This window comes from Plasmodium chabaudi (assembly GCF_900002335.3).
Source record: "Plasmodium chabaudi chabaudi strain AS genome assembly, chromosome: 11".
NCBI lineage: Eukaryota > Apicomplexa > Aconoidasida > Haemosporida > Plasmodiidae > Plasmodium > Plasmodium chabaudi.
The window spans coordinates 1,504-15,209 of NC_030111.2; the positions used below are offsets into that span (position 1 = coordinate 1,504).

At 23.1% G+C, this 13,706-nt stretch overlaps 4 protein-coding genes across 4 annotated transcripts; 2 read left to right on the plus strand and 2 right to left on the minus strand.

Annotated features, from left to right (window-relative positions):
• Positions 1–326: 326 nt before the first annotated feature.
• Positions 327–1,846, plus strand: PCHAS_1100100 (fam-a protein; the record flags this gene model as incomplete). The annotated part of the gene is made up of 6 exons (XM_016798495.1): positions 327–469; positions 633–852; positions 944–1,013; positions 1,161–1,270; positions 1,374–1,592; positions 1,739–1,846. 6 exons carry the CDS (start codon positions 327–329, stop codon positions 1,844–1,846), a joined length of 870 nt encoding a protein of 289 aa, XP_016653892.1.
• An 892-nt stretch (positions 1,847–2,738) lies between these two features.
• PCHAS_1100200 (CIR protein) lies at positions 2,739–3,823 on the minus strand (the record flags this gene model as incomplete). The annotated part of the gene is made up of 3 exons (XM_016798496.1): positions 2,739–2,804; positions 2,908–3,675; positions 3,812–3,823. The coding sequence occupies 3 exons, from the start codon at positions 3,821–3,823 to the stop codon at positions 2,739–2,741; spliced, it is 846 nt and encodes a 281-aa protein (XP_016653893.1).
• A 1,585-nt stretch (positions 3,824–5,408) lies between these two features.
• PCHAS_1100300 (CIR protein) lies at positions 5,409–7,545 on the minus strand (the record flags this gene model as incomplete). The annotated part of the gene is made up of 3 exons (XM_016798497.1): positions 5,409–5,690; positions 5,780–7,393; positions 7,531–7,545. 3 exons carry the CDS (start codon positions 7,543–7,545, stop codon positions 5,409–5,411), a joined length of 1,911 nt encoding a protein of 636 aa, XP_016653894.1.
• A 4,160-nt stretch (positions 7,546–11,705) lies between these two features.
• On the plus strand, positions 11,706–12,998 carry PCHAS_1100400 (lysophospholipase, putative; the record flags this gene model as incomplete). The annotated part of the gene is made up of 1 exon (XM_016798498.1): positions 11,706–12,998. One exon carries the CDS (start codon positions 11,706–11,708, stop codon positions 12,996–12,998), a length of 1,293 nt encoding a protein of 430 aa, XP_016653895.1.
• Positions 12,999–13,706: the final 708 nt, after the last annotated feature.

Here is a 13,706-nt window from a genome sequence, read left to right on the forward strand (position 1 = left end):
AATGAATATGTCCATAACACGTAACAATAAAATATATTATATATAATTAAAGCTAGCTTTTTAAATATTATTATAATCTAGAAAAGTTAAAATAATAATAATTTTGGTGCTATATAATTTTTGTACGTTATTTTTCTTCTCTTACAATGAGTTCGTTTAAATAAAAAATTTGCCGTTTAAATGATTATATAAATTTATTTTTTTATTTTTAAATATTTATTAATTTTTTATAAAATTTTCGCATATTCTTTTCTTCTATTTTAAATCTACTTATATAGCGTCTTTTTACATTTTTTAAATTAATATTTTACTTATCAAATGCAAAAATGAATAAAACATATATTAAGGTTTATTTAGCACTTTTTAGTATCGCAGGATATATGCAAAATGTAACTTTTGCAAGCGAAACCGAAACTGTTGCATATAATTGTACGAAACACGGCACCCTCCGCTATAGACCAAGATCAATGTATGAAAAAATGAAAAAATATAATATAAATATGCATAATCGCGAAATCCATGAATTCATAATTATTAAATATTCATATTACCATTTTATAAATTCATTTCTTTCTTTTTTTTTTACCCATTAAAAATTATCTCACTTTCACCAATAATATTTCCAATGAAAGATATGATCAATACAGAGATGAGGCTTCTGTCGACCTCGATGAAGCTTTAGCAGTAACAAATTATGCACGACAATCTTCAGATCTTTTAATAAAACTTTCTGAGGTTAATGTACAGGATTACTCAACCTATTCTACAGAAAATGGAAACATAATATATACTAAGAAAATTGGAAATATGGATATTGGAAGACTTGATTTTACCATTCCATCTTCCTCTAAGGTATAAAATAATAACCAATTTTTAACATATAAAAATAACTTAAAATTAAATAATCATTATTATATTTATCCATATATTTTTTTTTCATTAGTACCCTACTGTATATAGGCAATACTGGGATTTCAGATATGAAAAAAATCCAGATGAAAAAATTATTCAGGGTACATAAAAAATAATCAATAAATTTAATATAACCTTATCACTATTTACGCATCTTTCAATTTTACTAATCTTTGTCCATTATTTTCATTAATGTTTTGTTATATTCATAATATTTCATTTATATCTGCAAAATGATCATTTGTTAGGAAAAGTTGTTCGTGTATACTGCATAAATACGGCCTTATTTGAAAAACATAACCCAGATCCTAATAATACACCACTCAAAAAAATATATACTTTAGGCTCAAGAATTTATGTAACCACATTTTTTTCCCATTATTTTTCGAAAAATTCTATTATTCATATTATTATACATTAATTTACACAATACATATATTTTTTATTCATTAATTTTGTAGCTACCAGAGATAACTGTAATTGTATGCCCTTCAAGAATTCTAAATTATGACGGTGAAATCAATCAAGAAACTAGATTGGAAGAAGTTTACAAAAATCAAAAATTATTCGAGCTTGGCATTGATCCTGAGGAAGCATTAAACAAATATGGTGATAATTTATCCGGATTTGTAATTAGAAAAGGCGATGATGATCAAGTTCATGTTACTTATATCAACGCTGTAAGCAATCTCAAAAAATAATAACATAATCATTTTTTCTCATTTTAGGATTTATCAAAATTTAGTTTCTCTATAAGTCATATATTATATGATATTTACATACAAAATATTGAGATATTTAATATATTTATTTATTTTTTTCGTAGATCTATGATGCTGGCAATTCTACCGAGGTTGCCCACAATAAAAGAGATAGAGAGATTGCATATACAAAAATCCTAAAGTTAGCACAGCGCATTATATCCAATGAATAACAATATACTCCAAGTAAAGGTGTTTCAACACTTAATATTGGGATACACATATTAATGTAATTAATATATCTTTATACCTAGTACCTTTTTAAATTGCCATCACGGCATTTTGACTGTTTTTAAATGGTTGTTTAGTATATAATTTTTTGTTCTTTTTAATTAAATATATAGAATTTGTTTAATTTCGTGACAAAATCAAATAATTAATTCTATAATTCAATCATGTTTTGTGATTTACCCTTTATATTAATTCGGTCACTTTTTTTACCGTTAAAAATTTATGTTTCGTAGTTATATTATTTTTATTATTATCATAAAACTTAAAATTTAATAATTAATTATATATCAATATAGAAATATCATAAAATATATCGATCATCATCCTCAAATTAATATACATATCATTTCCTTTTATCTTTATTATTTGCATTTTGTTCCTTAAAGTTTGTCTTTGAAACTGTTTGCAGAATACAAATAATCAATACTAATGTACATATTAAAAAATACAAATTCTATAAATTTTAATAATTTATTTCTTATACACATTAAAAACAATTCGCTAAACTAATAAATATTATCAAATTATTAAAAATTATACAGAATTAAATATATGGGGTACTTAACCCTAACCCATACATGGGTTCCACAAAATACAGCATTAACACTGACCCACAACATAAAAATTGTACAAAAAATATGCAAAAACAGTACAAAAATGCAATCAATGTGTATAATAACTTTGTATTCTAATGATTATATTATTTAAATATTCTTATAAACGCCAAAATTACTTATTTTCAAATAGACAGCTTCTTAACATATATCAATCATTATTACTACTCCTGGAATAATTTCTACTCTTCGAATCATATATAATAATTCATTTTATTCTTTATTTTTTTAGATTTTCTCTTAAATATTGTCTTTGACGCCGTTTATCAAATCCAAATAATGAATACTAATATAAAATGGTAATCGTATATACATTTTTTGATAATCACATGTAAGGAATCACGATAATAATTTTTAAATATTATATTTTTAAATTTCTTATTATTTACCTTATAAGCAATCCCCAAGAAAAATGATATTGAACATGTCAATAAAACTGGAATTAATTTGCTTGCTATCGATGAACTTGGTGGGGTTTTTATCTCTGAAAGAGTTGGAATATCGTTACAATAACTGCAATTTTTAGCACATTCATTTTTAAAATCATCATAATCAATTGACAAACTAGACAATATTTCTCTATATGAAATATTTTCAGTAATACTAGAATCTTGATTAAGATCTTCAAAATGTTTAGCAAAATCTTGAGCATCTTGCGAACAGGTTGTGTAATTTTTTTTTTTTTTGCTATATTCAGTATACAATTTGCATAATGATTTTAATGGAACATAAAATTTAGACATTTCTTTAATATCAATAGTATTCAAATACTTTTTATTATTTATAATATTCTTATAACTATTATAAGATCCAGCACCATTTATTTTATCAATATGATTCTCATTCCCTTTTATATATTTATTATGAAAATCATTCAGATTACTGATTTCATTTTCTTTTTTTTTATTTAGTTTATAACATAACCATAAAATAGCATATTCGGCAAGTTTATTATTTTTTAAATCATCACCCTTCATAAAATGATTCACCATTTTTATAAAAAGAGAACTAACTATTACTTCATAAGAAAAGCATTCTTGCGTCCCCCCCTCACCATTAATACAATAAGGGTATGATCCCGTATTATAATGAAAAAGTTGTTTCGATCCATTCGTATCCAAGGTAATTTTTTCATCGATCTGATCAATTGCTTCACACTACGAATATATTTTACGAATTAAACAAAAAAACGTATTAATGTAAATGTTACTAAAATGAAGATTAATGAATTTATAGGTGGTCTAACATATGAATCACATGCGAAGAGCATATCTTATTTAAAAAATTATATACCAGGTTATCCATTGTGATGAAATTCTGTTATAATTTGGAAATTATGTTGGATGATAATAAATGTATTTTTCATAAAATATATGTTGTATTTACTTAAGCTCTTTACATATCAATTATCTTTCGTTAAACATATTATTCTTAATTTTAACTTCATATAAAATAATAATATAGTAATATTACTAAAATCATATTATACTTATTTTATGGCAATTGACTAAATCACCTTAAATAGAAGGTTGCTTAATACACTTTTACCATATGCATATATGATGAATTTTATACAAAAATGCTATTATTATGATAATTCTTAAAAGCATATAAATAGTTATTTAATAAGATTGATTGCATTTTTATATACTTGTTTCTTATAATATATAATATAGTCTTTTCTAAAATTATAGTATTTTCAAATTATGTCGCATGCTCCATTTCCTGTGCAAATCACATAAAATTAAATTATTTTTATTTAATATAGATAAATTCATAATCCATTTTAATGTGTTCAATAACTTTATTATTATTCCTACGTACATCAATTTAGAAATATACCTTATTGGGTTATTTTATAATACATTTTGAGCATATTTTCTATAGTTTAAAACAACAATTAGAACTGAAACCGTGTTTATTGAGTTATTTATAAGCTTAAATAAGTTTTTAAATACAGATTATTTTTAAAATAATACTTAGTAAATATTAAACATATAACACAAATAAGTGTTGATGCAATTTTTAAAGCATAATAGAAATTTATGTGCAATTAGGTTGCTATATTGCACTTTAAGAGGAAAAATATATGATGTATTTCTCTTTTAATATATAAATATTTTCTAAATTTTCTCCATTGCTCATCTTATCTCATATATTCTATTGTTATAATTACCAATGTATATGCATTCAAGTAATTTATTAAAAGTTCTATGATAAAACAATACTATTTTATATTAAAAAAACGATGATTTACAAACACTGATAATATAATTCATACTAATATGGAATAATAAAAAGACATTTAATATAACTGATGCTTTAGCCCTTTTTCCATCGATCCAATTTTTTATAACATAAAACCGTATATCCTAAATTGTATTTTTAACAAAATATGTGACATTGATCATTTATAATGCACTATTATATTCCACTGATTTATTATTAATTCAATAAAACATATAATTATATATTTATGTTAGAAAGTATCATATATAATTTTTTATTGAATATTCATAGAAAGCAATTGTATGTAACATATAGCATGGGCTTATAGGGGCAATTTTTAAAAATTTTACTATGAATTTTTACAACAATAAATGATTTTATAAAAAAAATATTTTTTATCCATTCATTATTTTAATAATGTTTTTATTCTTATATTTATATAAATAAATTGAAATTTAAGTGAATCATTCTAACAACATCACATTTATATAAATTATAGTAATATATAATTTCGTATTATAATTACATAAATATATATTTTAATTATACTTATGAGTTTATTTATCTATAATAATAAATAAATTTACTTATTTATCATTTTTAATATTTTATTGAGTTTTAAAATAAGGTTCATAAAATATTACCGCCAAAACAAAAGTTATTAATTAAATTTATAATTCCAAAAAATCGTATTTTCTTTTATAGACAAAAAAATTAGCAAAAAAAATAAATTAATAAATGGTATAGAATCGGCTTGCATAAGTTTGTGTATATTTAATAATGAATCTTTTTTTCTGTCAACTGAATTTATAACCGGTTTTAGATTTTTGGTCCTATCACATGATTGTATAATTATTTGTGTCTTTCTTTTTCCATAAGCTAAATTTATAACTTTTTTCATGTTTTTTTTTTCCGATTTTTTTGTCCGTTCACGAGACAAATACTAACATAAAAATGTGGAGAAATATATAATATTTTATAGTGGAAAAAGATTTTAAAAATTGTATACTTCATAATTTTCTTTTTATTTACCTTATAAATAATTAATGTAATAATTGGTATTAAAATAACTGTAATTACAGTTTCAGGACGGTTATATCCTTTAAATATATCTTTGATTTTTAATAATTGTGGTATCTTTTTTTCGATAGTGATTCCAGGGCCTTTTAACATAATTCCCAAATTAGCCGTTTTACTGCTAGAATCGACTGGCAGTTGAGATTGCTTCTCAGGGGATGAATCAGGATGGTTTACTTGCTTACTATCTGGTGATCCAAGATCTTGCGTAGGAGTTGGCGGTTGTGGATCATCATTACTTTGACCACCTGGTGTTGGCGCTTGTGGATTATCATTATTTTGCCCACCTGGTGTTGGCGCTTTGATATTTTCTGGCTCTTTTTTTTCGCCTCCTGGCAAAGAAGGGGGAGATTCTGGTATCTTTTCATTACTTGGTGGGTCTTTTGATAATTTACCTGAACCTTCTTGGTTAGTTTCTAACTTTTGTTCTTGTGATTGGAGGGAATTTGGTAATTGAATTTGAGATGATTCTTTTGCAGGTGGTGATGGTGCTTTCTCTTGATTATCTTTTGGTTGTTCTGGAGGTTGTGATGGAGATAGTGAATTTTGTTTTTGTGGTTCTGGTGGTGGTGGTGGAGTTGGTGAATCTTGTTTTTGTGGTTCTGGAGGTGGTGGTAGTGCTGTTGGTGCTTCTGCTTGTTGTTGTGTTTCTAATTTATTACTTCCTGATTGGGATTGTTCTGTCGATGGGTTTTTTGATATATCTTTTTTCGCCTGTTTCGAAATTTCAGAATGTAATGCATTACAATTTTTAGTATATAAATCAATTGTTTGATCAGACTCATCCAAAAACCTTTGATCCCAATCTTTTGGAGTTAGATCTTTAAGAGAAATCGTTAAAGCATTCAATACATTTCCTAATACTTGTTTTGAATCTTTTATATGGGAAGCAAAGGCTTTTCTAATACCATTATCTGTAAGGAGTTTATTTTTAATATCTTTTTTTTTAGCAACGGTTTCATTAATAGCATCATTTCTAATAACATCATATATATTTTTTAAGAACTTTAATAAATGAAAATATGAATAACATTCTTTAACATCTTTATAAATATTAATAAATTTCTGGTAGCATTGTTGGGAAATTTGTTCAATTTGCTTGTTTCTTTTGCTTTTGCCATATTCAATAACTATACTACATATACACTCGAGTAAGCTATACAATCTACTCATATACCAAACATTAGCTATCTTATATTCCCTTTTACTACCTAAAACGTTCCAATAATTAAAACTAGGCATATTGTTCTCTAAATACTTTTTATAAGATTCTTCCAATGTTGTGCTTTTGTTGTTTTCTAACTTATATAATTTGCCGCTTAGCCACATCATAAAAATCTCAATATGCCGGTTAGCTTCATTTCCTTCCCCTTTAAAATCCTTTGAAATTTTATTCAAATTTTCGTATAAATATACGCCCAATGTGTTAATTCTTTCATTATTTGTTGTGCATATATATTCTTTTCCTTTTCGAGGACATCTATATGTGAATAAACCAGAATTATTAAATTTTTCCTCATTGACATTTTCATTATTAAAATATGCATCAACCTCGCGAAGTAGTGTACACTAAAAAAAATTTTTAAAAATTAAATAAAAATAAATACCAATAAAGTGTTGTTGAAATACAATTTAATAGTAATTTGTAGATAGTGTAACGTTCAAGCAATATAAAGACCGGTGTTTATTTAAAAAAATATACTTACTGCTTTATCAGCCATTGTAATGATATTTTATCTTTAATCTGTTTATATTTTCCATCATATTATTTTATTTAAAAAATATATACTGAACCCAATACGAGCTGTAATTAAGCACATTCTTATTATTTTGAATATTTAAATTAATATGTAATACTATATAATATCGTTACTAAAGGAACATTATGTTTACTTTTTGTGGCAATTTATCTAAACCACCGTACGTTTTAATCTATTTAAACATATTTCGTCTTATATATAAATTAAATATATATATTTAAGGCCATTATTTTTAATATAGTTTGAAATTATACCATTAAATAATTATGCGTGGCCTTGTAATGTGTTTAAGTAAACATATGCCCTTATAATTATAAGTTAAGCATCTAGAAAAACGATATGTTTTCTTTTTTTAATAAACTGATTTATGAGAATATATTACTATAAATATATAAAGAAATAGAAATGTATTATTAATATAACTGTTAAAATATATTCGTATCTCATTGTTGATATCATATATTGATATAAGTTATTATTCCGTATGAATATTACATTTTTATCATTAATTCCAATAGATGTAAATCAAATTGTTTATTTAATTTATAATATACAAAAAATAACTTATTGTTATCAATTTTCCTAAATATATGATATTTAGTTTGTATTTATATTTTAATTAATAGTATAATGAGTACCCCATTTAGAATGTGCAATAACTTTGTATGTAAATATTCCTAATATATAAATAAATTTTAATAAATAATGTTACACTTCATATGTGCATCTTTCTAAAATCAAACACAAATGTGCAATTAAAGTTAATATAACCAATTACAAATTGAAATAATATGGCACCGAATTGTGTTTTAAAATTAGTATATATAAATAAATACGAATTCCAGCCTTAAGCTATAAAAAAAATTCAATCAAATTATTTCCTTATGATTTACTTAAATTTTATAGGTTTGTGATTTTAACATTTGCTCTTTATTTAGTGGTAATAATAAACTTTTGGGAAGAATATAAGTGGATTTACCATTATAGTGCATATTGCTACTTAGAAACTAAAAATATCATATATTACATATTTTATAATGAAAAATTTAGCTCAATATAAAAAACAATATTTTTATTCAAATTATTAATAGAATTAATAATATATAGGCTTTGTAGTGTTAATATTACGACATTAAAATTATACTTAAGTATAAATTATAATAATAATTATTTATCTTCTGCATCTTTTAAGTTTTAAATAATATATGTAATTAATATATATCAACGGATTTAAATTAATTTAATGATATTTTCGTGTTTAATACTTTATCTATTGTTATCATTGTTGCTTCCTGCTATGTCACTGTGTAGTGCAACAGAATATTTAATGTGCTTAATAAAAATACTTTAAATCAATGCATAATATTCCCGTGCTTCATAGTTTTTTAATCAAGTATTTTAGAACATATATATTATTTTGTAATAACAATATATTTAAATTATAGATTCAGAGCTTGTATATATATAATAACCTAATAAGAATGTTATTAATTCAAATAAAAATAAATATTATGTACCTTTTTCGATAAAAAATATTTAATTATATGAGGTTTTCACAATAAAATCATATTTCAATATTAGTTCTTGATAGGATATTTTACTAGTTTATATATATAGGCATATATTAATAACACTATTATATCTATCATATTATTTATAATTATTAGAACAAAATATTATATGAAATTTTATTAATATACTTATATTTTATTTTTTAACTATTTAAAAATATAATTTATTTGTACTTCAAAACTATAATGCTTAAAATTTAATAATGATTAATCTAATATTGTGTCTTTATGGAAAATAAATTAAAGTTTATAGAAATATTTCTATTAATGCTAATTAATATTAATACAAATGTTAAGGAAATACAAAAAGGAATAGTAACAACATTTAAAACTTGAAAACATATTGCATATATTGTATGATCTTTATTGTATTATTAAAAATGATAGATGCACAATAATATTTTATAGACAATGTTATATTGTCGATTCTCGATCGGTATTCCATGCCATATATTTTATGACTGTATATTACATATTGGTAATATGCTTAATTAACATTAAAAATATAGCCATTAACCTGAAGGTATATTATAATGTAGGCAATTGTTCCAAATTAACCATCTTATAATTCATGATCATCCACATATATAATACTACTATTACAGTTCAATTGACGTAATATAATTTAAATCAAAATAATAGTGACACAAATAGTAAGTTTTACTAAATAAAATTTTTTATCAAATAATGAAACATATTTTGTTATAATTCAATATAGTCGATGATTAATAAGGTTTATATAATAGGAAATTCTGATATAGATAACACGGCTTCATAAGTGTATACCCAATTTATATATTAATATATGCATATCGCCATATTATTTTAATCATATTAAATTTATATTAGTGCTCAATTATATATATTATAACTCATGAAAAAATGTTATCCAAGCTCTTTCATATTAATGATTACATCACTTTTGGGTTGGATATTTGGACTTTTGAACTTCATCTCGTGATTAAAAATATATGATAGTACATGCATTTAGTCGGCATTTACAAGCCAATGAATATTATCAAATTATAAACAACTTAACAAAAATATAACCCTAACCCAAAAAATAGATTCCATAAAACAAAACTATAACCCATAGTACAGAACCCAGACCCAAAATACAGATTCCCAAAAACAAAACCCAACATGTAAAACATAGAGAAAAAACACAGAGTAAGCATTTTATTTACTATTTTATGTCTAATGATCTTCGTTCTTATTTAGAAACATTCCTCAGACCTAATTTAATGTATTTTACATAGTAATGCAAATATATTTTTAAGTTTATTTTTTGGATATTCTATATAACGTAATACTTTTTAGTGTTTATAATATACATACAAACATTAAATAATAAAATGTATTAAACGCATTCGTTTTTTCACGTCTTGATAATTTAAAAAATTAGAAGAATAGCCCATAAAAACACTATATATATATTTTTTGAGAATATTTAAAAGTATAGATTCATTTTTTCTCTGCTATTTTGGGTCGTTTTTATTATGCTAATTAATTCTAAATATAATAGCATATATATTGACTCAATTATGATAATAATCAAAATTATAAACATATAAAATAAAAAAATTAACTTTTTAAATTTGTTTGTAAAGTTTATGGTTAAAATTATTCCATAAATTTTAGAAATATGTTACTAATTGTAGACAATAATTTTGAGGTAAATAAAACGTTTGTTGCTTTAAATAAAAAAAAATGTGAATTTTTTATAGATATTCTTATAATGTATAATTAATGCCATGAATCATTAACAGTTCTAAAGTATTATATATATTAGTAATATTTCTAAGGTATTATTATATTTTATACTCGTTATAATTAAAAAATTAGATTAATAATATATATATTTTTTTATTTACACCAATTTAAATATACTTGTTATTATATCGAAGTAAAAATTAAAAAATATTTTTTGGTTGTCGTTTTTTTTTCATTGCTTTTATAAATAAATATATTATGCATATTACATTTGATCATTAATATTTTTTAAGTAAAAGCATTATATAAATCATTAATTATTAATAAAAAAAATAATATATAACAATTATATATTTTAAATATATATTTTTTCTTATACCATATTTTAATTACCGAAATTAAGAAAATTAAATAAAACCAAAAATATATTGCCGAAAAACAAACAATATATTATAATTTGTATAATTTTGCATATCAGTGGCAATTTCATTCTGATTGCATGAAATACTCGAAAAAACATCGAAAATGAGATAAAGAACTATAATTATACATTTTTTTCATTTCTTATAATTTGTTTACGATTTTTTGTATTATTATAATATGCATGAAATGTTATTAATATTGTTTGATGCTAATGTAATATGTATACAGAGCTTGTATATTTAAATTTGTATAAAGCCGTAATAAAATTTAATATGGTATACTGCTTGTGTTAATAATCTATATACATACATTTGAAAAGTAAAATTTTAATTATATATATGCATATATTTTGGCTATAAAAAATATGTATTTTTTTAGTTGTAATATGGATTGTTATATTTCATAACTTGAGTGATGGAAGAAATCGAATTGAATAGTGATGAATTAAAAAGTAATACACTAAGTAAATTAGATGGCGATCCTAAGACGAGTTGGTTCTGTAATAAAAAGGGTTTACTCTTAAAAACATATAGATGGCTAGCTAAGAATGCTTTCGGAGCTGTATTGTTATTACATGGGTTCCAATCTCATACTCGATTAACTTTTATGAAAATAAATATAAAAATGCCAAATAAAAATCACGGTTTAGTAGTAGACACTGATAATTACTATATTTATAAAGATAGTTGGATTGAAAAGTTTAATCAAAGTGGTTATTCAGTATATGCCCTGGATTTGCAAGGACATGGTGAATCACAAGCATGGAAAAATATAAGAGGCGATTTTAGTTGTTATGATGATCTAGTTGATGATGTAATGCAATATATGAATCACATTCAAGATGAAATCTCAAATGATAATAAAACGAATTATGAATCTCATAATATAGTAACAACTAAAAAAAAAAAGCTTCCAATATATATTGTTGGATATTCACTGGGAGGAAATATTGCTTTAAGAATATTACAATTATTAAATAAAGAAAAACGAGATAACATCAATGCTGGAGAGTCAAATAACTATAAAAAATGTAGCATTATGTTAGGAAATTCTACTAATATGGATGAAATTGACAATGGCATGTGTGCTATAAATAATTCTAATGATTACAGTTCCGATAATTCTTATCCTAGTACCTCTTCTACGGCAAATACTATTGCTAGTTATAAAGATGAAGGATGTTATAATTATTTAGATAAATTAAATATTAAAGGTTGTGTATCTTTATCTGGTCTGATAAGAGTAAAATCAATATTGGATCCTGGAAACAAATCATTTAAGTATTTTTATTTACCTATAACACAATTCCTACGTCGTATCTTACCTTGTGTACGATTTTCGGGAAAATCATTATATAAATATTCCGAATATGATGCTATTGCATGTAAATATGATAAATTTAAAAATAGAAATGTAGTAAATTTTAAATATATGGCTGAACTTATGAAAGCAACAACCGCATTGGATTGTAATATTAATTATATGCCAAGCAATATTCCTTTATTATTTGTACACTCAAATGATGATACTGTTTGTTCTTATGAATGGGCAGTTTCGTTTTATAATAGAGCAAATGTTACTGATAAAAAATTTCATGCTGTTGAGAATATGAATCATGATACAACAACAAAGCCAGGAAATGAAGAAATTGTAAAAGAAATTATTGATTGGATTTGTAACTTAAGAGCGAATAATGAAGACGAATAAGGAGATGAAATATAATATGTGCTTTAATAATGTTTATACTAATTATTGCTTTGCATTTTTATAAGCATAAATGTAACTTTTTCGATGACTTTTTTAAGTCAAAACAAGAAGAGATAATAATAAATATATTATATCATTTTACATTATGCATATTTTTTTTTGTTTCAAATTGTTTTTTTTAAATTAAATTTGCATATAATGATTTTAGTTGCCATTTGAAGGTATATATATATTATTATTTTGTGAATTAATACGAATTAAAATTAATTATGTAATAACTTTACTTTTAATTAGCTTTTTTGTTCTTATAATTAATAAATGGGTAATTAAAGTAATAACCATTTACTATTTGCTGTCTCTTTATATGTAAGACAATTTTAAGGGCAAAAAAGTGAAGAATCAAATATAGTATTAGAATATCATTTTAAGTTAAAATGCTGTTGAACCAATTTTAATTGTATAAGCATTATTACGTAAATTTCTGGAAAAACATTATTTAGATGTGTATATATGTTTTTTATATGATAATATTGCTTAATGGATATATATATTCCATATGGAAAGTAGACAATCGATTTCTTAAATTGGCAATAGAGGATTTTTAAAATTAGTAATAATACCACTTTGTGTATGGAATATAGGTTCATTATAATGTATTTGATTAACTTGGGTGTGTAGATGTTATTCTATTTACTGTGTTTGATACAA